The sequence below is a fragment of the Chiloscyllium punctatum genome, chromosome 44 (genome assembly GCF_047496795.1).
Source record: "Chiloscyllium punctatum isolate Juve2018m chromosome 44, sChiPun1.3, whole genome shotgun sequence".
Classification (NCBI taxonomy): Eukaryota; Metazoa; Chordata; class Chondrichthyes; order Orectolobiformes; family Hemiscylliidae; genus Chiloscyllium; species Chiloscyllium punctatum.
In genome coordinates, this window is record NC_092782.1 from 57,086,423 (window position 1) to 57,109,770 (window position 23,348).

At 42.5% G+C, this 23,348-nt stretch overlaps 1 protein-coding gene across 1 annotated transcript in view; it reads left to right on the forward strand.

The window, feature by feature from the left end:
- Positions 1-1,016: 1,016 nt before the first annotated feature.
- The window catches only part of itih5 (inter-alpha-trypsin inhibitor heavy chain 5), a 61,886-nt gene continuing 39,554 nt past the window's right edge, over positions 1,017-23,348 (forward strand). The window contains exons 1-4 of the mRNA XM_072563002.1: positions 1,017-1,136; positions 1,429-1,473; positions 14,377-14,540; positions 17,492-17,584. Of these exons, the coding sequence (XP_072419103.1) occupies positions 1,032-1,136; positions 1,429-1,473; positions 14,377-14,540; positions 17,492-17,584 (407 nt within the window). The 5' untranslated portion in view covers positions 1,017-1,031. The remainder of the gene's footprint in view (positions 1,137-1,428; positions 1,474-14,376; positions 14,541-17,491; positions 17,585-23,348) is intronic.

The following is a 23,348-nucleotide window of genomic DNA, read 5'->3' on the forward strand; positions in this document are numbered from 1 at the left end:
ATTTATTCATTTTGTGGGAAGTGGGTGTCACTGGTTGGGTCAGCATTTATTGCCTATCCCTAGGTGCCCTTTGAGAAATTCACCAAAGATCCTCACGCAGCACCTTCCAAACCCACAGCCATTTCCATCTAGAAGGACAAGGCCAGCAGATCTATGGGAACACCACCATCTTCAAGTTCCCCTCCAAGTCCCTCGCCTTCCTGATTTGGAAATACATTACCATTCCTTCGCTATCGCTGGTTCAAAATCCCGGAAATCCCTCCCTAAGGGCATTATGGGTCTACCCACAGCACATGGGCTGGAACAGTTCAAGAAGGCAGCTCATCACAACATTCTCAAGGGGTAACTAGGGATGGACAATGAATGCTGGCCTAGCTAGTGATGTCCACACTCCGTGAGTGAATAAAAAAAAATTGAAAATGAAATTAGATGGTCATCTGAAAAGGAAGAATGTGCAGGATTATGGAGAGAAGATGGGAGAACATGCACTAAGCAGATTGCAGATTCAGAGAACTGGTGCAAACATGATGGGCCAAGTGGCTTCCATCTACACTGGAAGGAGGCTGCAAAGCCTCCATTTGCCCTTCCAGTTTCTGAGGAGACACTGGCTGATTGAACTATTCTTCCTGGTGGGGACCAAAGAACCAGACAGGACAGAAGGCGACCATTTGGCCCATCCTGACTGTACTGGTTATTCGAAATAATCCCAAATACTGCGGCTGCTGGAGAATCGAAATAAAATGCTGGAGAAACTCAGCCGGTCCGGCAGAGAGAAACACAGTTAACGTCTCCAGTATAGTATGAATTTATTTCAGGACATATCCATTTTACTCCTCCCTGTCTACAAGATTATCTCTGCAAACGTTTTGTTTTTGAAAAATAAAAACCAGCCTTCACACATATTTTAAACTCAGCATTGCATTTTCCAGCTCGGGGAGTGAATTGGACTGAGACTGGGGTCCGTGACTCAGTGAAAACTGGAGCTGCCCAATGTCATTCTAACCATTTATCTCCAGCAGAGAAGGTGCGCAATGATCGGTCTGCTGCTCGTTTCCTACTTTTCTCTGGCCGTTTGGGGACAGGAGTTTGGGGATTTAAGGGACGATGTCGATTACTTGGACCCAGATCCCCGTTCTGTAAGTGAACAACTTTTTGTCCGCATTTAAACGGATTTACATTAAACTTTGAACTCCTGAGAATTTACTGAGATAATTAAGAGCAACGGGAACTCAGTCAAATATCAGCAATGGGGGGGAAAACAGTAAATATTTAGGTCATGTGTTAAATTTATTGTTTGCAGGTTCTGTTACTTTTACATCTAATGCCATTTATAAAAGCAAAAGTTTCGTTATAGTTACACAAAGCTCGGAAACGCTGACAAAATGACTCGATGAGCCTTGTTCTGATCTCATGTGGTTTCACTTTAAGGAGTTTCTCCGCGTTCCGAGACAGGTTATCACGTCGCAGAGATCGGTAAGTGCCCAAAGTTTTATGTTGTTTCTTGCGGTTTTAAGGAGGGAAATCTGCCGAGCTGGTGCAGAAATTTGCAACCCTTGCCCTCAGCTCCGAGTGGTTTACCCGAGAACCCCCCCCCCCCCCCCCCACCACCCTTGGTTTGCAAATACTTCATGAGAAATTGTTGACCTTACACTGTCAGACATCTGCACCAACAGTTCTGTAGGAGCCCACAGAATATTGCCTTACCTGTATCCAAGACATGACTTGGAGATGCCGGTGTTGGACTGGGGTAAACAAAGTTAAAACTCACACAACACCAGGTTAAAGTCCAACAGGTTTATTTGGAAGTACAAGTTTTCGGAACGCTGCTCCTACATCCAAATAAAACCTGTTGGACGATTACCTGGTGTTGTGTGATTTTTAACTGTATCCAGGCATCATTGCACGTTTCTTCATCTTTTTGTTGCTCGGGACCAACGCCATCTGCTGGATGATGCCAATTCAGAAATAGTTAAAAATCACACAACATCAGATTATAGTCCAACAGATTTTTTTGGAAGCACTAGCCCCCACAACCTGGGGACACAGACAGACTTTAACCTCACACCTTGAAGGCATTGTCTGAGCTGAGATGGCAACTATTGTTAAAAAAGCTAAAGCTATTTTGAGAATGTAACCTGAAAGGAGTTCTGGGATTTACATATTAAAGAACTGGAACTATCATTCCCCATTCTAAAAGATGAAAGACTTAATCTGAATTTGTTTAATATATCATTACAGCTCGATGACACTGTAACGCTTTTGGTATAAATTCTGTATCTTATGATTCTGCTCCACAACCACCTGATGAAAGAGCAGTGCTCTGAAAGCAAGTGCTTCCAGATAAACTTGTTGAACTATAACCTGGTGTGAGATCTTTAACTTTGTCCAACCCAGTCCAACACCGGCACCTCCAATTCAGAAATAAGTAGCATTGAAATCTCTTGGATATGATTCAGATCTATAAGATTATCATCAGGGGTATAGATGGGGGAGACAGGAAGAAGCTTTTCCCATTAAAGGAGGGATCAGTGACCGGGGGCATGGATTTAAGGTAAAGGAGCAGGAGGTTTAGAGGAGATGTTTTTCTTTCAACCAGAGAGTGGTGGGAATATGAATTTCACTGTCTGTTAGGATGGTGGGAGACAGAAACCCTCATAACATTCAAGAAGTACTTAGGTGTGCACTTGCGATGCCACGGTTATGGGCCAAGAATTGGAAAGTGAGGTTAGAATAGGTGATTGTTTTTGACTGAAATGGGCATGATGGGCTGAAGGACCTTTTTCTGTGCTGTTGATTTCTCTATCTCTAAGGCATTCAAAAATTTTGAAAGTGCAATTGTTGAATTATTTTTTATAGACAAGTTTAGACATACTTCAAGTCCCTTCATGTCACTGGGTTAAACATAAAGAAGTGGGCCATTCAGCCTATTTGATTCCAGCCTCAAGTGACCATCTGTGTGGAGGTTGCATATTCTCCCCGTGTCCGTGTGGGTTTCCTCCAGGTGCTCCTGTTTCATCCCACAGTCCAAAGATGTGCAGGTTAGGTGGATTGGCCATGTTAAATTGCCCATAGTGTCCAGGGATGTGCAGGTTGGGTGGATTAGCCATGGGAAATGAAGGGTTACAGGGAGGTGGAGGTGCGTGGGTCAGTATGGACTGGTTAGGCCAAATGGCCTGCTTCCACACTGTAGGGATTTTATGATTCTGTGGTTGAGCCTGCCCTACTCTTTCAACATGATCATGGCTGATTGAACAATTCAATACCTTTTATCTACCGCATTCCCATGCACCACAGGTAATAAAAATCCAAGAATTCCCCACCCAACAAGGAAGGGAACACCATTACAACAGAAACTGGCATGTGTCACTATTTAACTGGAAACATGCTCATGTGACCCACTGTTCTACAAGCCATCACAAAATGTGAGATGTTCCAATGCGATCACCAAAATTTGCTCTGTTGACTGATAGTCAGGATAAAAGCAATTCACACGAGGTTTCATTCATAACAGAAAATAAGTATTTATTGTTTCATACATAACTTTAACAAGACCAGTAAGAAAGAAAGTTTTCTAATTTATGCAACTTACCTATACCCTTGCAAAATCCCAAACATATTCACATACTCGATCATGATTAAGGCAAACAAAAGCGAACAGTTTGAAACATACCATGAGTGGGAAATGAATACAAACAAAATCCCAAAGATCAAAAGTCCAGCCAAGAAGGCAGAAAGTTATTTTTCGCAGTGTTTTTGATTTTCATGCCAAAAGATGATATGCTTTTATCAGTTGTGTGGCTTTTGTCTTTTATTTCGACGGTCAATCTGGTGAACTTGGGTATTTTCCTGTATGAATGGTCTCTTTGTAGCTTGCTTTGTTTTTGCTGTCTTTATCCCACATGGAAAGAGCAAGAGAGTGAGATGGATGTCTTCTGTCTGCTGGCTCTGGATGTTTCTTTTGCTGCACTTGCCACTTGGAGCTTTTAACTCTATAGCTCAACCAATCAGAAGGATGTTGTCAAGCAGAATTTAGTCATAGAGTCAGCAATATACAGCATGGAAACAGACCCTTCGGTCCAACTTGTCTGTGCTGACCAGATATCCTAAATAAATCCAGTCCTATTTGCCAGCATTTGGCCTATATCCTTCTAAAACCTTCCTATTCATATGCCCTTCCAGATGCATAATGATTCTTGGTGCTTCAAATTCTTTTTCCTCCAGCTCCCGAAAAGCAACATTGTATTGTACAGCTACGTGATATGCAACACTTGATTTTCAAGTTCTGAAACTCCCCTGATTTTCCAATTATAGCAGTCCAATGTCCATTTCAGTTTTTATTAAACTATAATTGGAAATTTTTGTTCATAATGAAAGGTATGTGGTCTCTTACAAGCTGTTCAAGGAGTCAGCTCACCGCCAACTACTTTGGGTTGGGTCGCAAATGCCACCCATTTCAGTGGCAGTGATCCCCACAGTCTGGGAATTATCAGCTGTAAAATGTAGCCATCTTAGTACAGCAAGATCCCAGAAAGAGCAAATAAGAGGAATGGCTAATAACTTGTATTGATGGTACAGGTTGTGAAAAATTGAGGCTGACACTCCAGTGCAATATGGAGGAAGTACTTTACTGTCGGAGATGCTACCTTTCAGACCAATCTGTATGCACTGATGGACGTAAATGATTCCTTGCCATTTCTTCAAAGATTCCTGATGAAGAGCTATGCTCCAAACATTGACTCTCCTGCTCCTCGGTTATTGTCTAAATGGCTGTGCTTTTCCAGCACTACACTCTTCGATTTTTTCAAAGAAGAGCAGTAGAGATCTCTCTGATGCCTTGGTCAATATTTATTGTTAAATCCACATTACAATAGAACAGATTATTTGCTTATTACCATATTTCTGCTTCTGGAAACATGCCCTGAACTAACTAGTCGCCATGTTTCCTGCATTTACAATATGGATGGCATTTTATTGGCTATAAAGTACTTTAAGAGATCTGGTGGTTGTGAAAAGTGCTTTGAAGTCTGCCTTTCTTTCTGTTAATTATGAATTGTTATTCATAGAGTCATAGAGATGTACAGCATGGAAACAGACCCTTTGGTCCAACCTGTCCACGCCAACCAGATATCCCAACCCAATCTAGTCCCACCTGCCAGCACCCGGCCCATATCCCTCCAAACCCTTCCTATTCATATACCCATCCAAATGCCTCTTAAACGTTGCAATTGTACCACTTCCACCACTTCCTCTGGCAGCTCATTCCATACACGTACCACCCTCTGCGTGAAAAAGTTGCCCCTTAGGACTCTTTTATATCTTTCCCCTCTCACCCTAAACCTATGCCCTCTAATTTTGGATTCCCCGACCCCAGGGAAAGGACTTTGCCTATTTATTCTATCCATGCCCCTCAAAATTTTGTAAACCTCTATAACGTCACCCCTCAGCCTCCGGCGCTCCAGGGAAAACAGCCCCAGCCTGTCCAGCCTCTCCCTGCAGCTCAAATCATCCAACCCTGGCAACATCCTTGTAAATCTTTTCTGAACCCTTTCAAGTTTCACAACATCTTTCCGATAGGAAGGAGACCAGAGTTGCACGCAATATTCCAACAATGGCCTAACCAATGTCCTGTACAGCCGCAATGAACAGCTGAAACAATAAAAGATCAAAGCACCAAACTAGCTTCTTCTGGAGATTGGTATCACCTCAATGTTTGGAGTCTTACCTGATCTTTCCTTCTACCCAGGAATAGTTCTGCAAAGCTTCTCCCTGGCCTCAGAAGTAAATTAAACAACTCTACAGAATTCCTATCTGTCCATCATACACTCTGAATGGGTTGCCTTATATTTCATGATATTTCCACAGGATTAGAATCTCAGTAACACCCATCACCACAGACATTTCATCATGATAGGTGGAGCCATAAATTGAGCAGCTATAATGGGGCCATAGTAGAGTTCTTGTGCCAAGGGCAAATCAAAACCACAAAATCAAACTTATGTCTGTTTTCTTCCTGGTGGATAAGTTTAAGATCCCCATTCCCTCACATCCAGAGCATTTGTCTATGCTGGTATCATCGTCAGTAATGATAGGAGAACTAGAGATTGTCCATTATGTCCAATTTGGACTCCATCAAGAAGCGACTTCAGCAAGACTTTATGGAATATATTTTAATGCAAGGAGCCTGAAGAACATGCTAGATGAGCTGAGGACAGAGATAGGCACATGGGAGTCTGATATCATTGCTATGACCAATGTTTGGCTGAATGATGGGTTGGATCAGCAGCTCAATATTCCTAGTTATAGGGTATTTGGATAAGGTGAGAGAGTGGATAGAAGAAGGGGTCACAGATAAAACCAGGTCAGAGCAGGAAATAGGAAATTCAAGGAGGAAATAGTGAGAGTACAGGGCACATGTTCCTTAAAGACAAAGAGTGGGACACTGCTAGAAAACTGAGGTCAACGAGGGGCATAAACATTGGGATTATGGGAAAAAGGGAAACTTATGGGAGTTACTGAGGGCTCAATACAACAGAATTCCTTGAAGAATCTAAAAAGTGCTGGGGAAGACAGTGCTTATAAAGGAAATTAAGAAATCAAATGAGTGAATGAGAAAGCACTGGTGAGCTGAATAAAGGATTGTAGAAATTATACAAAGAACAAAAAAAAATTAGAGAAAGAGTAGGGGCCATTAGGGACCATAGAGCTTATCTTTGCATGGACACAGAAGACATGGGCACAGAAGACATGGGCACAGAAGACATGGGCACAGTCCTCAATGAATGTGTTACTCTTCACAATGGAAAACGACAATACTATGGACAGAAGGGTGGTGGACTGTGAAATATTAAAAGTAATTAACATTTTAAGTGGAAGGAGAGGAAGGAGAGGAAGTGGATGGAGCAGCTATAGAAGTGGATAAATCTGCAGGTCTGGATAAGGTACGTGTTAAGCTAATGGGAGCAGATGTTAGGGTCCTGGCAGTAATCTTCAAATAATCTCTGGCCAAATTGGCCCACTATTAAAGTATGGAGGAAACAATAGACCAGGAAGTACAGGCCAGTCAGTTTAACCTCAGTGTTGAGAAAGAATTCTGAGGGACAGAATATATTTGCACTTGAAGAGAGGAGATTAATCAGGGATAATCAAGATTAATTTGTTAAGTGTAGGTCATGTTTGACAGCTGTAGTTGAATTTTTTGAGAACATAATGAGAAGTGTTCATGTGTTTAATGCATTTGATGTTATTTACATGGATGTTACCAAAGCTTTGATAACGTTCCTCATGGCAGCTGATCAAGTAAGAGCTCATGGGAACCAAGGCAAAGTGGCATGTTGGATCCAAAGTTGATTGAGAAGCAGGAAGCAGAGGGTGATGGCAGAGGGATAGTTCTATGACTTGAAGTTTGTTTCCAGTGAAGTTTGTTACCTCAGAGTCCAGTTCTGGGGCATTTGCTATTCGTGGAGCACATTAATGATTTGGACTTAAATGTAGTGTCTGTGAGCAAGAAGATTGCAGAAGAGAGGAGTCAAGAGGGATCTGGGTGTGAAAGTACATAGATCCCTCAAAGTTGCCACCCAAGTGGATAGGGCATATGTTAAGAAAGCATATGATGTTTTGGCTTTCATTAACAGCTCTACAAGTCCCTGGTGAGACCACACTTGGAATATTGTGTCCAGTTCTGGTCGCCCTACTATAGGAAAGATACAGAGGCTTTGGAGAGGGTGCAAAGAAGGTTTACCAGGATACTGCCTGGAGTGGAGGGCTTGCCGTATGAAGAAAGGTGGAATAAGCTTGGACTTTTCTCTCTGGAGAGAAGGAGGAAAAGAGGAGACCTGATCGAGGTGTACAAAATAATGAGAGGAATAGATAGAATCAATAGCCAGAGACTTTTCCCCAGGACAGGATTGACTGGTATGAGAAGTCATGGTTTGCAGATATTAGGAGGAAGGTATAAAGGAGACATCAGAGGTAGGTCCATTACACAGAGAGTTGTGAATGCATGGAATGCATTGCCAGTTGAGGTGGTGGAAGCGAAGTCATTGGGGACACTTAAGCGACTACTGGACATGCACATGGATAGCAGTAAGTTGAGGGGTGTGTAGGTTGTTATTATATTTTACATTAGGATTAAGTCACGGCACAACATTGTGGGCCTAAGGGCCTGTTCTGTGCTGTACTTTTCTATGTTCTGTAACATGAAATTGGAAGGGTGGTATATAGTGAGGAAGATAGCCTTAAACTTATAGAGAACAACAACAGTGGGTATTGCAGTGACAAATGAAATTCACCTTGGGAAAGTGTGAAGTGATGCACAGAAAGAGGGCTATTAAAGCAGGTATGACACTGTGAAGAGTACAACCTTGGATAGTACCGAAGATCAGAGGGTCCTTGGTGTGCATTTCCACACATCTCTGAAGGTAGCAGGGCAGGTAGGTGAGATTGTTGAGAAGGCTTATGGTACAGTTTCCTTTATTAGCCAAAGCATAGAAACTAGAGGTTCTGCTGGAATTTAAAAAAATGTTGACTAGGCCATAACTAAAGTACTGGGTGCAGTTCTAGTCACTGTAAAGACTGTTCATTTTTCAGAATATTTTGATCGTGGATTGAAATGGGAAAAAAAGACCACTTAAAAGCCAAAGATTGTTGCACTTTTTAAAAGCAAGTCATTCAGTGTAAGTACTGTTTATTCTGTTGATTGTTGACGATGTTGGGATATTTTATCTGCAGTTGAGCAGGAGCCAAGAACTGTGTATTAATGGAGGCTTCGCTGGCAACAGTTAGCTGATTGGTCTGGGGAATAGCGATCCTTTGATGATGACAAAGACCTTTTGCCTGCCAACTACTTTGTGATTGGCTTCCAGGGGGCTGATCAGTTTGTGGGTGATCCTTCCACATCTGACAGAGATTTTCCTGCACCTCCAATCACCTCTGCTCCTGTGTCTGTTGCTCTCGATGTGGTCTCCACTACATTGGGGACACAAGACACCAACTTGCTGAATGTTTCAGAGAACATGTCCGGGACACACCCCCAATCAACCCCACCACCCTGTGGCTGAACATTTCAACTTCCTGTCCCACTCTGCCAAGGACATGCAGGTCCTGGGCCATCTCCACCACCAAATTCTAGCCACCTGACACCTTATCTTCCACTTTGGTACCGTCCAACCACACAGGATCAATGTCAATTTCACCAACCCCACCTTAACCCAGATCCAACACTCCAAATTGGCACTACCCTCTTGAACTGTCCTACCTGTCAATCTTCCTTCCCAATGATCTGCTCGACCCTCCTGTCCGACCTATCACCATCACCCCCATTTTCATCTAGCTATCACATTCCCAGTTATCTTCCCCACCAGCTCCACCCCTCTCCCATTTATCTCTCAGCACGCCTCCCCCCCACACACGCGCATTCCTGATCAAGGGTTTATGTGCGAAACCTTGACTGTCCTGCTCCTTGGATGCTGCCTGACCAGCTATGCTTTATCAGCACCATACTTTTTGACATTGTGGATGTGAATGTTTGGGTTAGAAGCCATTAGAACTCTGGAAAGGAAGGAGCAGTTAGGAAAAAGCACCCAAAGCCTGAAGAAAGGCAGTTTATATTCTCTCATCAGTTGCTAAAAACTGTGGCTTTTAACCATACTTTCGAGACTTTATAAGTTGTGAACCAATCACCCTGTGCCTCCTGCAAACAAGTGAAAGTACTTGGAAAAGGAAGGTCATGGAGTAGCAAAATAGGCAAGAAAGGATGATCTCAGTGCACACAATAAACAGGGACGATTGAACTGCCTTCCCGATCTTTCCCACAGCTAATAATGCCCATGTATTTGTGTGTATCTGTGTTGGCATGTGCATGTAGCAGGCATATATAAGGGGGTTAAGCATTTTGATCAGGAGAGTTATATGTCAACGGTTCGAATCCACTTAGTTGTCATAAATAGTCATTCTTGTTCCGTAAATAGACCTGCTCTGTGCTTACTGTTATCCTGGGTGCAAACAGACAGAACAACATGGAAGTTTGTGTGGTCTTGCAAAATCTTTAACTTTTGTTATGATTCTGGGAATAGCAGGTCTTGGTTTCCAGTGGTGTAACATCATCATATTGCAGGAATGATGTGATTGCATGAGAGAAAGTGCAGGGGTGATTTGCCAGGATGCTGCCTATGCTAGAGGTGTATGAGCTGTGTGGAAAAATTGGATAGGGTGAGGTTGTTTTCCTTGGAGCAGTGTCCATTGAGGGACACTTAATAGCGGAAGATAATCTTATGAGAGGCATCGATCAGGTGGATAGGAAGGTGCTTTTTTTCATTAGTAGTGGGGTGAATAGTCAAGGCCATAAATTAATGAAGTAGAAGGCAAAAAGGAGAGTTGAGGAGAATGTTTTCACCCAGAGGATGGTGGGGGTCTGGAACTCACTGCCTGAAAGTGTGGTTGACTCCGAAACTCTCGTAGCATTTAAGCATTAGTTTGATATTCACTCCTGTTGCTGTAGTATCCAGGGCTATGGTCCAAAAGCTGGAAAATGGGATGGGTGTAGCCAGATCTTTGTCGACTAGGATGGACATGATGGACCGAAGGGCCTCCTTATGTGTTGTAAATATCCATGAGTCTATAATGATAGAAAGACATTTAAAGTAATGAGAGTACCAAAAGGTTCATTCATTTCTCACAAGAATGCAGATTGAAATATTTGCATTTCACTGACATTTGTTTTGAATATATTTCAGTTTTAACAACAAAGGGGTACACAAAATTCCATTGCAGAAATATATAGTAGGTATACATAATAAACATATTGATGTAGAATCATTGAATTTTACAGTGCAGAAGGAGACCATTGAGCCCATTGAGCCTGTACCAACTCCCAAAAGGGCTACCAGCTAGTCCCACTCTCCAACAGTGCTCTGAATTCATCACTTTCAAATAGCTATCTAAGTCTCTGTGGAATCTGCCTCCATCATTCTCCCAGGCAGCACATTCTAAATCCGATTAACTCTGAGTAAAGAAGCTTCTCCTCATCTTGCTCCTAGCTCTCTTGCTGACAGTCATGACATTTGACTTTGTTACTGACATGCCAACGAGTGTCACTGTCAGACTTGTTCATAATTTTTAACATCTCAATAAGGTCTCCTGTTAATTTTTTCTGCTCCAAGGAGAATAACTCCAATTTGTCTAATCTTTTCTTGTGTCTACAATCTCTCATTCCTGATATTATTCTAGTAAATCTCCTTCACAGTCTCTTCAGGGCTTTAACATCCTTGCTAAAATAATATTCCTCAAGTCAGCTTTCACCTATTCTTTCTTTGAGTGAGCTCTCCAACTCATTCACATCTCCTACACTTTCCTCAGAGCCATGAAAATGTTTCCCTTCCTAGTATTTATCCAATTTACTGCTGTAATATCTTGTAATATTCTTGCTTCTGAGTCAGAAAGTTATTGTTTCAAGCTTTTGGATTTAAGTACTTAATGTAGACTGACATTCAGACCCAGTCACGAGAGTTTGTTTTATTTATCAAGTGTTTAACTGAAACCATTGCTAAGTTTGACTCAACACATGGTCCCAGGACATTATTCCGGGAAAAGGAGAATGCTAATCTATTTTCGAGTCCAAAAGTCTTCCCTCAGGAGACTAACTAGCCATTACTTTTATTGCTGATGTTACCTTCTGCTGTGTGCAAAAAGCTGTCCACATACTAAAGTCATTGCATACTTCAAATAGAATAGAATCTCTTAAGTGTTGAACCGGACCCTACAGCCCAACAAGTCCACACCAACCCTCTGAAGAGTAACCCACCCAGACCTATTCCCCTACCCTATATTTACCCCTGACTAATACACCTAACCTACACGTTCCTGAACACTATGGGAAATTTAGCTTGGTCAATTCACCTAAATTACACACCTTTGGATTGTGGGAAGGAACAGAATACCCAGAGGAAGCCCACACAGACACAGGGAGAATGTACAAACTCCAGACAGACAGTTGCCTGAGGTTAGGATTGAACCCAGGTCCCTGATGTTGTGAGGTAACAGTGCTAACCACTGAGCCACTGTGCCACCCCAAAGCTGGAGATATCTTTGAGATGTCCCTGTAAAAGCATGATGTGGAGGTGCTGGTTATAGTCCAGCGGGTTTACTTGAAACCGCCAGCTAGCTACCCGAGGAAGGAGCGGGGGGATCCAAAAGTTAGCGGTTCCCGATGATCTGTAAAAGCAAACCTTTTGTCTTTGTTCTGAGATGTATACTATGCTGTTGTGAGGACCTGGTGGTTAAATATCAAAGTTACTGGCATGAATATATAAACCATTCAGTTCTGAATACAGCGTTCTATGTGACCCAACCTATTCACTGAGAGGAAAATACAATATGGCAATTATTGTGATAAGCAAATTAATTGCAAGTGTAAATGAACATCTATTCTATTAGGAACATACTGAACAGCAATAGGTGCTCAAGCATGCTTTGACATTTCACTAGATTATGACTGAATTGTGTTGACCAGGCTTGGCTTTATTTACCTCAATGTGCATTACTCACAAAATATATTGATTTTTAACATTCTAATTGTTGTCCTAACATCCACAACCTATTGGGAAAATGATTTCCAGATTTTCATTGCTGTTTGTGTAAAAGAAATGTCTGATTTTGTTCTGAAGCTACAGCTTTAATTTTTGAACTAAATCCCTACAATAGCAAAGAGTTTTCAGACATCTGTCAAAACTTTTGATACATTTTGATGAAGTCTTCAGTATGCCATTTGATAATGCTGATATTTGCTTAATATTTACTTAAACATTAAAGGCGGTTGCAGTATTTTAGCTTTTTAGAGGATTTCCTATACATTTTAAAACTCTTTTAGGTACAGGTTCTGCAGTCATAAAAATCAGCTCAGATAAAATAACTCCATCTTCATGTAAAGTTCCAACCATTAGATTTATAGCTCTTTGGTGAGATCCTGGAGTATATTTAAATTATATAATAGACTCAAACAGGCTGAAACCCATTTATGCAAAACGCAAAATCATTGCCAGTAAAGTAGATCTAGATCACGATACAAAGTTGTGCCGGTTGTAGTAAAAGTACTTGTTCGATCGTAAGCATTTGTCAGCATTTCATTTTCAAAGTTAAATCCTCATGGCTAATATTATTAATTTTGAAAGTTGGCAAAATTGTCAAGCTCTACTGGTGAGTTCTCACTGTCAGAACCATTCAGAGTTAAGAAAAATTGTGGGCGGCACGGTGGCACAGTGGTTAGCACTGCTGCCTCACAGCGCCAGAGAACTGGGTTCAATTCCCGCCTCAGGCGACTGACTGTGTGGAGTTTGCACGTTATCCCTGTGTCTGCGTGGGTTTCTTCCGGGTGCTCTGGTTTCCTCCCACAGTCCAAAGATGTGCAGGTCAGGTGAATTGGCCATGCTAAATTACCCATTGTGTTAGGTAAAGGGTAGATGTAGGGGTACGGGTGGGTTGCGCTTCGGCGGGGCTGTGTGGACTTGTTGGGCCGAAGGGCCTGTTTCCACACTGTAAGTAATCTAATCTAATCTAAAAAATGTGCACCTGCTTCTGTTGAGCCGAAAAGCTTTGCTTGCTCATTTACTAGAGACCACCTCAAGGTGAAGGTGAGATTGTGTTCGTGCACTGAGCTGTCTAACTTGGTAATGAAGGTGAGAACTATCTAATGTATAATTGCTTTCTGTCTATTCTATCTCACAGTGAAGGTGTGATATGACAGACAGACATTTTTATATGTTTTCTGATAGACTTCATTGTAACACGGAGAAACCGTTGAAACCCACAGCTAGGACTGTAGTGAGCATCTGAAGTAGCAACCCTACATACTTAAAAAAACCCACATATTTAATCTTGGCCTTTAAATGCTGACTGATACCGTAAAGAAAAATAGAAACATAATCTATCTCTCTAATTGCCATCACAAATTGCCATATGAATATTTAGATCAAAACAACATCCCTAAGTTGCAGATCAGGTCAGAAATGAGGAAAGTACTCAAAAGTTGTGAATACATTTTAAAATATTTTACAGTCATCATTGCTCGTATTGAGAAGCTGATGATTATTGGTAAAATAGACCTGAATCAAAGTAGAAAGTTGCCCAACAGGCCATCTGAGAACCATCTTGATTGCTGAATGCACTACCAACTTCCAGCACATTAGAAAATTAACAAGAAAGATTGTTATATTTCTGATGTGGGGATGCCGGCGTTGGACTGGGGTGGACCAAGTTAGAAGTCACACAACACCAGGGTATAGCCCACTATAATCTGGTGTTGTGTGATTTTTAACTTTGGTATATTTCTGTTCAGGATGTGTCAGGGTACTAAAGCTTTGCTCTTGTGGTTTCTCTCTTTTGCAGGACAGAAAACCCCATGTGACAGATTTCATAGTGAAATCCACTATCTTCTCTCGCTATGCGTTCACAGCTGTTTCCTCAACTATGGTCAATCGAGCTTATCAGCCCAAAAATGCTGTTTTCCAGATGCAGATTCCAGCTCGTGCCTTCATTTCTAACTTCACAATGTGGGTAATTGTGCAAACCTGGTTGCATTTGTCAGTGGTTGCAGCTTTTGAGGTTCTGGAGCAATTTTACCAGAATGATCAATGATGAGTGAGATTTTGATCTAAAGGGCCATTGTTATTAGTTACACACGTCATCCAGGAACATTTTTGTTCTCTAAGTTTCAAGGAGTGTGAGTAGAAAACATCACAGTGAGGGAAACAGTGAAAGCACCAGGGTATTTTCTTGTCCCTTACTGTGTCCCTCATGATTTTAGATACCTGAATAAGATCACTGCTCATTGTCCTACATTCCAAGATATGAAGTCCTATCCTGGCCAACCTCTCATTATAACTCATCCTGGTAACATGTTCATAAATCTCTGTTGCACTCTTTCCAGTTTCATTATGCCCTTCCTTTAACAGGGTGACTATTACTTATATATAAGTAATTCCTGATGAAGGGCTTTTGCCCGAACTATCGATTTTCCTGCCCCTCGGATGCTGCCTGACCTGCTGTGTTTTTCCAGCACACTCTAATCTTGATTCTGATCTCCAACATTTGCAATCCTCACTTTCGCCTATAAGTAATGACCACTCTATTCAGCCAGTAAATTCATGCTCAGAGTTTTGAGTTGTGCAGAAGATCTTTAATTTGTGTTTTATTTTAGATACACTAAATAAAACTGGTTTTTCATACTTCTGTTCTCACTGTCAGCTTGCTGGAAATCCACCATTTTGGTTTCACAAACAAAGTAAAAAAAACTGATCTGATGTGATTGCAGGGAGCTTGTGTTTCTCCCAACACTGTTACTGTTATAATATGTTCTGGCATTGCTTGTCCCAGATGTTATTTGTGAGGAAATAGTGGGACAATATAGACTGGCTGAATGCTTGGCTCATCCCTGTATTTTTTCATGACCGACAGTAGGTCCAAGTTCAGATTAGAATTATTTGCAATTTCTACCAATTCTGTGTGGTTCTGTGTCCACTCACAGTTCTGTATTGGGGGATTAAGAAAGATCTGTCACCACATTCCAAAACCATTTGATCCGAGTTGGACCCATTCTGTTCTATTCTTAGATGGAAGTTTAATGGCAATTAACACTATGTCCCAGTAGCAGTCAAAATGAAAGGTTTGACTAAAAATAAAGAGTGATTATAAAGAAACATCCATCTTTGATTCTAATACAATCCAACACATATTCTGACATTCAAAAGCTTGAATGAATTACCTACCAGTCAATCGACCTAGCTCTGTATGATATGCTATTTTATCATGGTTCACTCAGAATGGAGAACTCATGTAAGGAACCCATCTAATACTGTCCCATCATTCTGCAAAACGTGCTTTATGTATATTTTACTAAGACAGAGAAAAGGAGAAAGTGAGGACTGCAGATGCTGGAGATCAGAGTTGAGAGTGTGGTGCAGGAAAAGCACAGCAGGTCAGGCAGCATCTGAGGAGCAGGAGAATCGATGTTTTGGCATAAGCCCCTCATCAGCATCCTGATGAAGGGCTTATGCCCGAAACATCAATTCTCCTGCTCCTCAGATGCTGCCTGACCTGCTGTGCTTTTCCGGCACCACACTTTCGATTAAGATAGAGGAAAGACATGGATTTCATTTTAATTCTTTTCATGGTTTCTGAGCACTGCTGGTACAGCTAGCATTTACTATCCATTCCTAATTGCCCTTGAGAAGATAGTGGTGAGACCCCTTCTTGAATCTTTGCAGCCCTTGTGGGTGCACCTAGCCCCCTCCCACCAATGCTGTTAGGAGGATGTAGTGATTGGAACATTGACTATATGGATCTCACTGAGTATGCGATCCATGATTGTGGTTGTTAACCTGGGCCAGTCAGGGATCTCGTATTCATTGAAGTTGAGGGGGGACCTGATTGAGGTCTTTATCCACCTGGCTCTCATTCCGATCACTACAGAAGGGAACCCTGGGATTTTAACTCAGCAACAGTGCAGGAACATCAGCAAATCAGGATGACCTGAGACTGGGAGGGCATCCTGCAAGTGGTGCTGTTCCTGTGTGTCTATTGCTCTTGTCATTCTGTGAGGTGGAGGTCACATGTTTGGGAAGTTCGGTCATAGAGATGTACAGCACGGAAACAGATCTTTCGGTCCAAGTGGTCCATACTGACCAGATATCCCAACCCAATCTTGTCACCTGCCAGTATCTGCCCATATCCCTCCAAACTCTTCCTATTCATATACCCATCCAGATGCCTTCTAAATGTTGTAACTGTACCAGCCTCCACCACTTCTTCTGGCAGCTCATTCCATACACGTACCACCCTCTGCTTGAAAAAGTTGCCCCTTAGATCTCTTTTATATCTTTCCCCTCTCATCCGAAACCTGTGCCCTCTAGTTCTGGACTCCCTGGAAATGTAGCAAAATGCAGTGTCGCATGTAAATGAAACACTTTGGTACTGTGTCAGTGATGGAATTTTAAGTTATTGGATGAGATGCTGATCAAGTGGGCTGTTTGGTTCTGGATTTTGTCCAGACTTTTGAGTGTCATTAGAGCTGCACTCATGTGATGCATAAATATACAGATAGGAATTACTTCTTGTTCAATCATTATTCTTGAGAATGATTAGTTAGATCCCCAACGCGATTTCCGCAGCTTTAAATTAGAGAAAAGTTATTGTTGTCCAGGTTTGATGGTGAGCAAGCCTTAGGTGGCAACCATGCATGAGAACTTTGTACAAAGTTCCTTTCCTTTGAAGTGAATTATAAAGTAGAACTAAAAGAATATCTGGCAGCATGCAATGAAAAGTTTCCCATCCTGGGCTTGTCGTGCAGAGAGCCTTACTTAGGCTCTCTGTCCTGTAATGAGATTTATGGGAGACCTGTTAAACACTGGCAGTTATTCAATCGTGGAACACAGTCCCAGAAAACAATGATAGACTTTGCTGTGATTTAACAATCATTCAGTTTGTTCTTCTTGTTTCTGTCCAGGATAATTGGCAAAAAAGTACATCAGAGTGAGGTGACGACCAAAGCAAAGAATTCCAAAGACAAAATCAAAGAACAGTCTGGAAAAAATAGCAGGTAAGTATTTTTTTTTTAAATCGATATAATGCAAGACTTGAACATTTCAAGCAGGTACCAGTTAATTAATTAATGGGTATTTTGCACTTAGAGTCGTAGAGATGTACAGCACGGAAATAGACCCTTAGGTCCAACTTGTCCATGTCAACCAGATATCCTAAATAAATCTAGTCCCATTTGCCAACACTTGGCCCATCTCCCTCCAAACTCTTCCTATTCATTTACCCATCCAAATGCCTTTTTAATGTTGTAATTGTACCAGCCTTCACCACTTCCTCTGGCAGCTCCTTCCATACATGCAACACTCTGCATGAAAATGTATCCCCTTAGGCCCCTTTTAAATCTTTTCCCTCTCTCCTTAAAACTATGCCCACTAGTTTTGGACTCCTCCACTCTGGGAAGAACACTTTGTCTATTTACCCTATCTATGCCCCTCATGATTTTATAAACCTCTATAAGGTCACCCCTCAGCCTGCAACGCTCCAGGGAAAACAGCCCCAGCCTGTTCAGTCTCTCCCTATAGCTCAAACTCTCCACCCCGGCTACATCCTTGTAAATATTTTCTGAACCCTTTCAAGTTTCACAACATCCTTCCTATGACTGGGAACCTAGAATTGAATACAATATTCCAAAAGTAGCCAAACCAGTGTCCTGTACAGCTGTAACATGACCACCCAAATCCTATACTTAATGCATCAACTAATAAAGGCAAGCATACGAAATGCCTTCTTCACTATCCTATCTACCTGTGACTCCACTTTCAAGGAACTATGTTCCTTGTTCTTCATGTAATGTGAATGGTTTCATAAGCTATTAGTGTTAAATAACAGTGAGTGTGAGCAGCATATCAGAATTCAGTCACAGTGACCGCGTCTTTACATTAACACCCAAAGGAAAATAAATGGCCCACTATTCAAAATAATTGCTTTCATCTTCAAAAGACTGGTAGAAGAGACAGCTGTAGTCACCATGTAAAACAATGGAACCCAATGCGGAGGATGACTAAACTAAACTACACGTTTTGATTTTGCCCCTGTGCTTCTCTCATAGTGAATTGCCAATCATAGATGCGCTCCTAAGATGGGAGGCACAGGGTGAGAACAAATCCTCATTGTCATAGGTACAGAGAAAGGGAAACCAATTGGTGAACTTGGTCTATCCTAGTGACTATGTGAAAACTGCAGTCACAGAGCTTTTACAGCAAGGAAAAAAACCTTTTGGCCCATTTTGTATGTGCTGGTCATTAAGCATCAATCTATTCTAATCCCATTTTCCAACAGGTGGCCCACAATCTTGTATAGTACGGTGTTTCAAGTGTTCATCAAATCCAAATATTTCTTAAATATCTTGAGAGTTCCTGCCTCAACCATCATTTCAGGCATTGAGTTCCAGATTCCCACCTTTTGCCTCAAATTCCCTCTAAACCTCCTGTTCCTGACCTTAAAATTGTGTTCCCTGCTTATTGACCCCTCTACTAAAGGCTTTCCATATCAATCCCATCTGTTTTCCTCAGAAATATGTACTCTTCAATATGTACTCATCTCAACTTAAAACTCTAGCTTACTCTCTCTCCATGGATGCTGCCTGACCCTCTGTGATCTCCAATATTTGTTGTTTTCAGTACAGATTGCAGCATCTGCAGTATTTTGTTCCTAAACTGTGCCTCCCCTCAGCCTTCTTTGCTATAAGGGAAACAACTAATTTTCTTCAAAGCTGAAACACTCCAGCCCAAGAAACATCCTGATAATCTCCTTCACACCTTCTCTGATACAATCACATCCTTCCTGGAGAGTGGTGGCTAGAACTTGAGTTGAATGTAAATAAATCTGGCATCCCTTGAATTGTGGCGTTACATTATGCAGACCAGACCAAAAGAAGACTGCCTCTAATTGGATAACACAGCTGTCAATAATAGGGAAGAAGAAGAAGTTCAAAGTTTGGGAGAAGATTTGCAGCTCGGGTGCTCGTTGTTGTGGTTCTGTTCGCCGAGCTGGGAATTTGTCTTGCAAACGTTTCGTCCCCTGTCTAGGTGACATCCTCAGTGCTTGGGAGCCTCCTGTGAAGCGCTTCTGTGCTGTTTCCTCCTGCATTTATAGTGGCCTGTCTCTGTCGCTTCTGGTTGTCAGTTTGAGCTGTCCGCTGTAGTGGCCGGTATATTGGGTCCAGGTCGATGTGTTTGTTGATAGAGTCTGTGGATGAGTGCCATGTCTCTAGGAATTCCCTGGCTGTTCTCTGTTTGGCTTGCCCTATAATGGTAGTGTTGTCCCAGTCGAATTCATGTTGCTTGTCGTGAAGTGCAAGAAGAAGAAGTGCCCAGTTTCAATGACACTTGAAGCACAGACTTTAGAAAATACAGGGCCCTCTTCTGATGTAGTGGTAGCATCTGGACCGAGAGACTCAGGTTCAAGTCCCACCTACTCCAGAGATGTGTAATAACATCTCTGAACAGGCTGATTAGAACAAAAAATAGGTTTAATTAAAAGAAAATGTGAGCAACCTGCATCAGGAAAGCAATTGACAAATGTGGCCATTTGATAGCGCTGTCCCCTCTGAACTCTCAGGTTTCATGATGAAACTCCACTCCTGTGTCTGCACACATGACACTCTCCAGCGCAGTACTGATGGAGCACTGCACGTCAGATGTATGATTGTTTGTGTAATCTATAAAAAGCAAGGACTTGTCTTCCAATCACAGAAGATGTAACATTTTGAATACACGTACAAATAGATTCAAGAACAGCTTCTTCCCAACTGTTATCAGACTTTTGAACAGACCTCTCAAATGTTTATTCTGATTTATCTTTCTGCACCTTCTCTGCAGCTGTAACATTGTATTCTGCACTCTGTTCTGCTACCCTGATGCACTTTGTATGGTATAACACACAAAACAACATTTTTCACTGTATCTTGGTACATGTGACAACAATAAATCAATCAATCCTGCTCATGTGTGTGTAAGAGATCCAATGTTACTGTCTTAAAGTAAGCAGGGGAGTTGATCTCCTATGTTCGGGCCAATACATACTTCTCAAATCAGTGAAACAGGTGAGCTAATCATGATCATGGTCTTAAAAATATTCATGGTAAAATAAACTGCTGGCAGAATATGGATGTTAGTCTGTGATATTGATGCAACTAATAGGAAACAAATAAACCCCCCTGAATTTTCTGCTTAAAACATCTGTTTATCTGCATCTGTGCAAACTGCCACAGTTGTCAACAACAAGAGTTTGCTTTTGCATCTTAATGAACTGTGGCTCAGTGGTTAGCACTGTTCACAGCACTAGGGACCCAGGTTCAATTCCTGCCTTGGGCGACTGTCTGTGTGGAGTTTGCACATTCTCCTCGTGTCTGCGTGGGTTTCCTCCGGGTTCTCCGGTTTCCTTCCACAATCCAAAGCTGTGCAGGTCAGGTGAATTGGCCATGCTAAATTGCCCATAGCATTAGTCAGAGGGAAATGGGTCTGGGTGGGTTACTCTTCGGAGGGTCGGTGTAGACTGGTTGGGCTGAAGGGCCTGTTTCCATACTGCAGGGAATCCAATCTAAACTGTTTACTTTCTGAGAGATGTGACTGTATTATCTGCATTTACTTGTCAAAGACACCAGTCAGCTGTGGAGGAGCTTGGTTAACTGATTTTGTCAACAGAAAATATTAACAAGTGGCACTAGCCTTCTCAAGGTGATCCCAGACAAATAACGTCGCACAGGCAAGAATGAACAGTGCTGGGAAAAGGTCCATGGGCAGAGCGCATTCAGGGAAAACTCAAAAAATTCCAGTCAGATGTATTTCTTCAATTTGCCAGAGGACAGAGTAAGTGGCGATGTAATGCTGTGGAAATGCCAGGCTTGGATATTTAGACCCTGTGACATTTCAGAGGAAGGGAAGATTAAAAAGTTAGAACATTTCATAGTTTTGATAGAATGGAATGTGATTGAATAGAAGCATTGTAATGGGGTAAGATGTTGGGGCTGCAGAGTGGCTCAGTGGTTAGCACTGCTGTCTCACAGCACCAGGGATCTGGGTCTGATTCCAGACTTGTGCAATTATCTGTGTGATGTTTGCATGTTCTTCCAGTGTCTGCTTTTGGTTTCCTCCCACAACTCAAAGATGTGCAGGTTAGGATGGATTGGCCATGCTAACTAAATTGCCCATAGTGTCTAGGAATGTGCAGGCTGGGTGGATTAGCCATGGGAAATCGAGCGGTGGGTCTGGCTAGAAGGATTGGTGTGGACTTGATGGGCTGAATGGCTTACTTCCACACTGTATAGAATCTATTTTATCAGTCTTGATAAGGAGACAATGGTGTAGTGGAAATGTCATCAGACTAGTTCTGGATTACTAGTAGCAGATAGTGAAATTTGAATTCAATAAAATGCTGGAATTAAAAGCTGGATGACCATGTGATTATCACTGATTATTGTAAAAGTCCTTCTAGTTCATAAAGTACTTTAGAAAAGGAGATTGCTGTGGGTCCTAAGTCACATGTAGGCCAGGCCAGGCGAGGATGGACAATGTAGCTGACTCTTAACTGCTCTCTGCGCAAACAGGCAAAAATGCTGGCCTTGCCAGTGATGTTTTAATTCTATAAATGAATAAAAAACAAATTAGTGAAGGATGGTATAGGATGCAGCTCAGAAAGATCGAGAGAGGAAAGCTTGGAGGGAGGTATGTACAGTGCAAATGGGCAGGGCTCAGCAGAGGAGGTATACCAAGGTCCAATGGCTGGCGCACAGGAGGTACGCCAGGGTCAAGTGGCTGTGGCACACGGGGTATAGCAGGGTCCAATGGATGAAGCACAGGAGGTACACCAGGTTTGAATAGCTAGGGCACAGGAGGAAAACCAGCGTCCAGTGGCTGGGACACAGGAGGAACACCAGGGTCCAGTGGTTGGGGCACAGGAGGAACACCAGGGTCCAGTGGTTGGGGCACAGGAGGAACACCAGGGTCCAGTGGCTGGGACACAGGAGGAACACCAGGGTCCAGTGGTTGGGGCACAGGAGGTACACCAGGGTCCAGTGGCTGGGACACAGGAGGAACACCAGGGTCCAGTGGTTGGGGCACAGGAGGTACACCAGGGTCCAGTGGTTGGGGCACAGGAGGAACACCAGGGTCCAGTGGTTGGGGCACAGGAGATACACCAGGGTCCAGTGGCTGGGGCACAGGAGATTCACCAGGGTCCAGTGGCTGGGGCACAGGAGATACACCAGGGTCCAGTGGCTGGGGCACAGGAGATTCACCAGGGTTCAGTGGCTGGGGCACAGGAGGAACACCAGGGTCCAGTGGCTGTGGCTGTAGTGGGTCCACTGAGCTGGGGTCAGGGAATGGAGAACAGGAACAGGAGGGTGCCTGTTCTTTCTGTCAATGCCACTGCAAATGGGTAACCTACCTGTCTTTCCTTCCATGCCCTTTAGGGCCTGTTGGTATTTATCTGTTTTGCAAACTGATTTATCTAGTGCTCATTTGGGGGTGGGGTTGGAGACCCAGAGGAGGTGAAGTGCTTTCTAACCGTAGAAAAGGGGCTATACTCTTACATGAGATGTTTTTTGACTTTGTGAAGATCTATGTTTTTAAGTTCAGGACAGCCAATATTCCGAAAGAATGTTCCACTCCTTTTTTGCATCTCTTAAACATTCCACATTCCCACCCTAGTTCCTCACAAACAATTTTTTTTAAAAGAAGTAAAACAGCACAGCTGATAAAAAGATTTTTATTGGGTCTCATGCTGTACACAGCAGCTGCAACACAATCCTCACTCACTTGAGT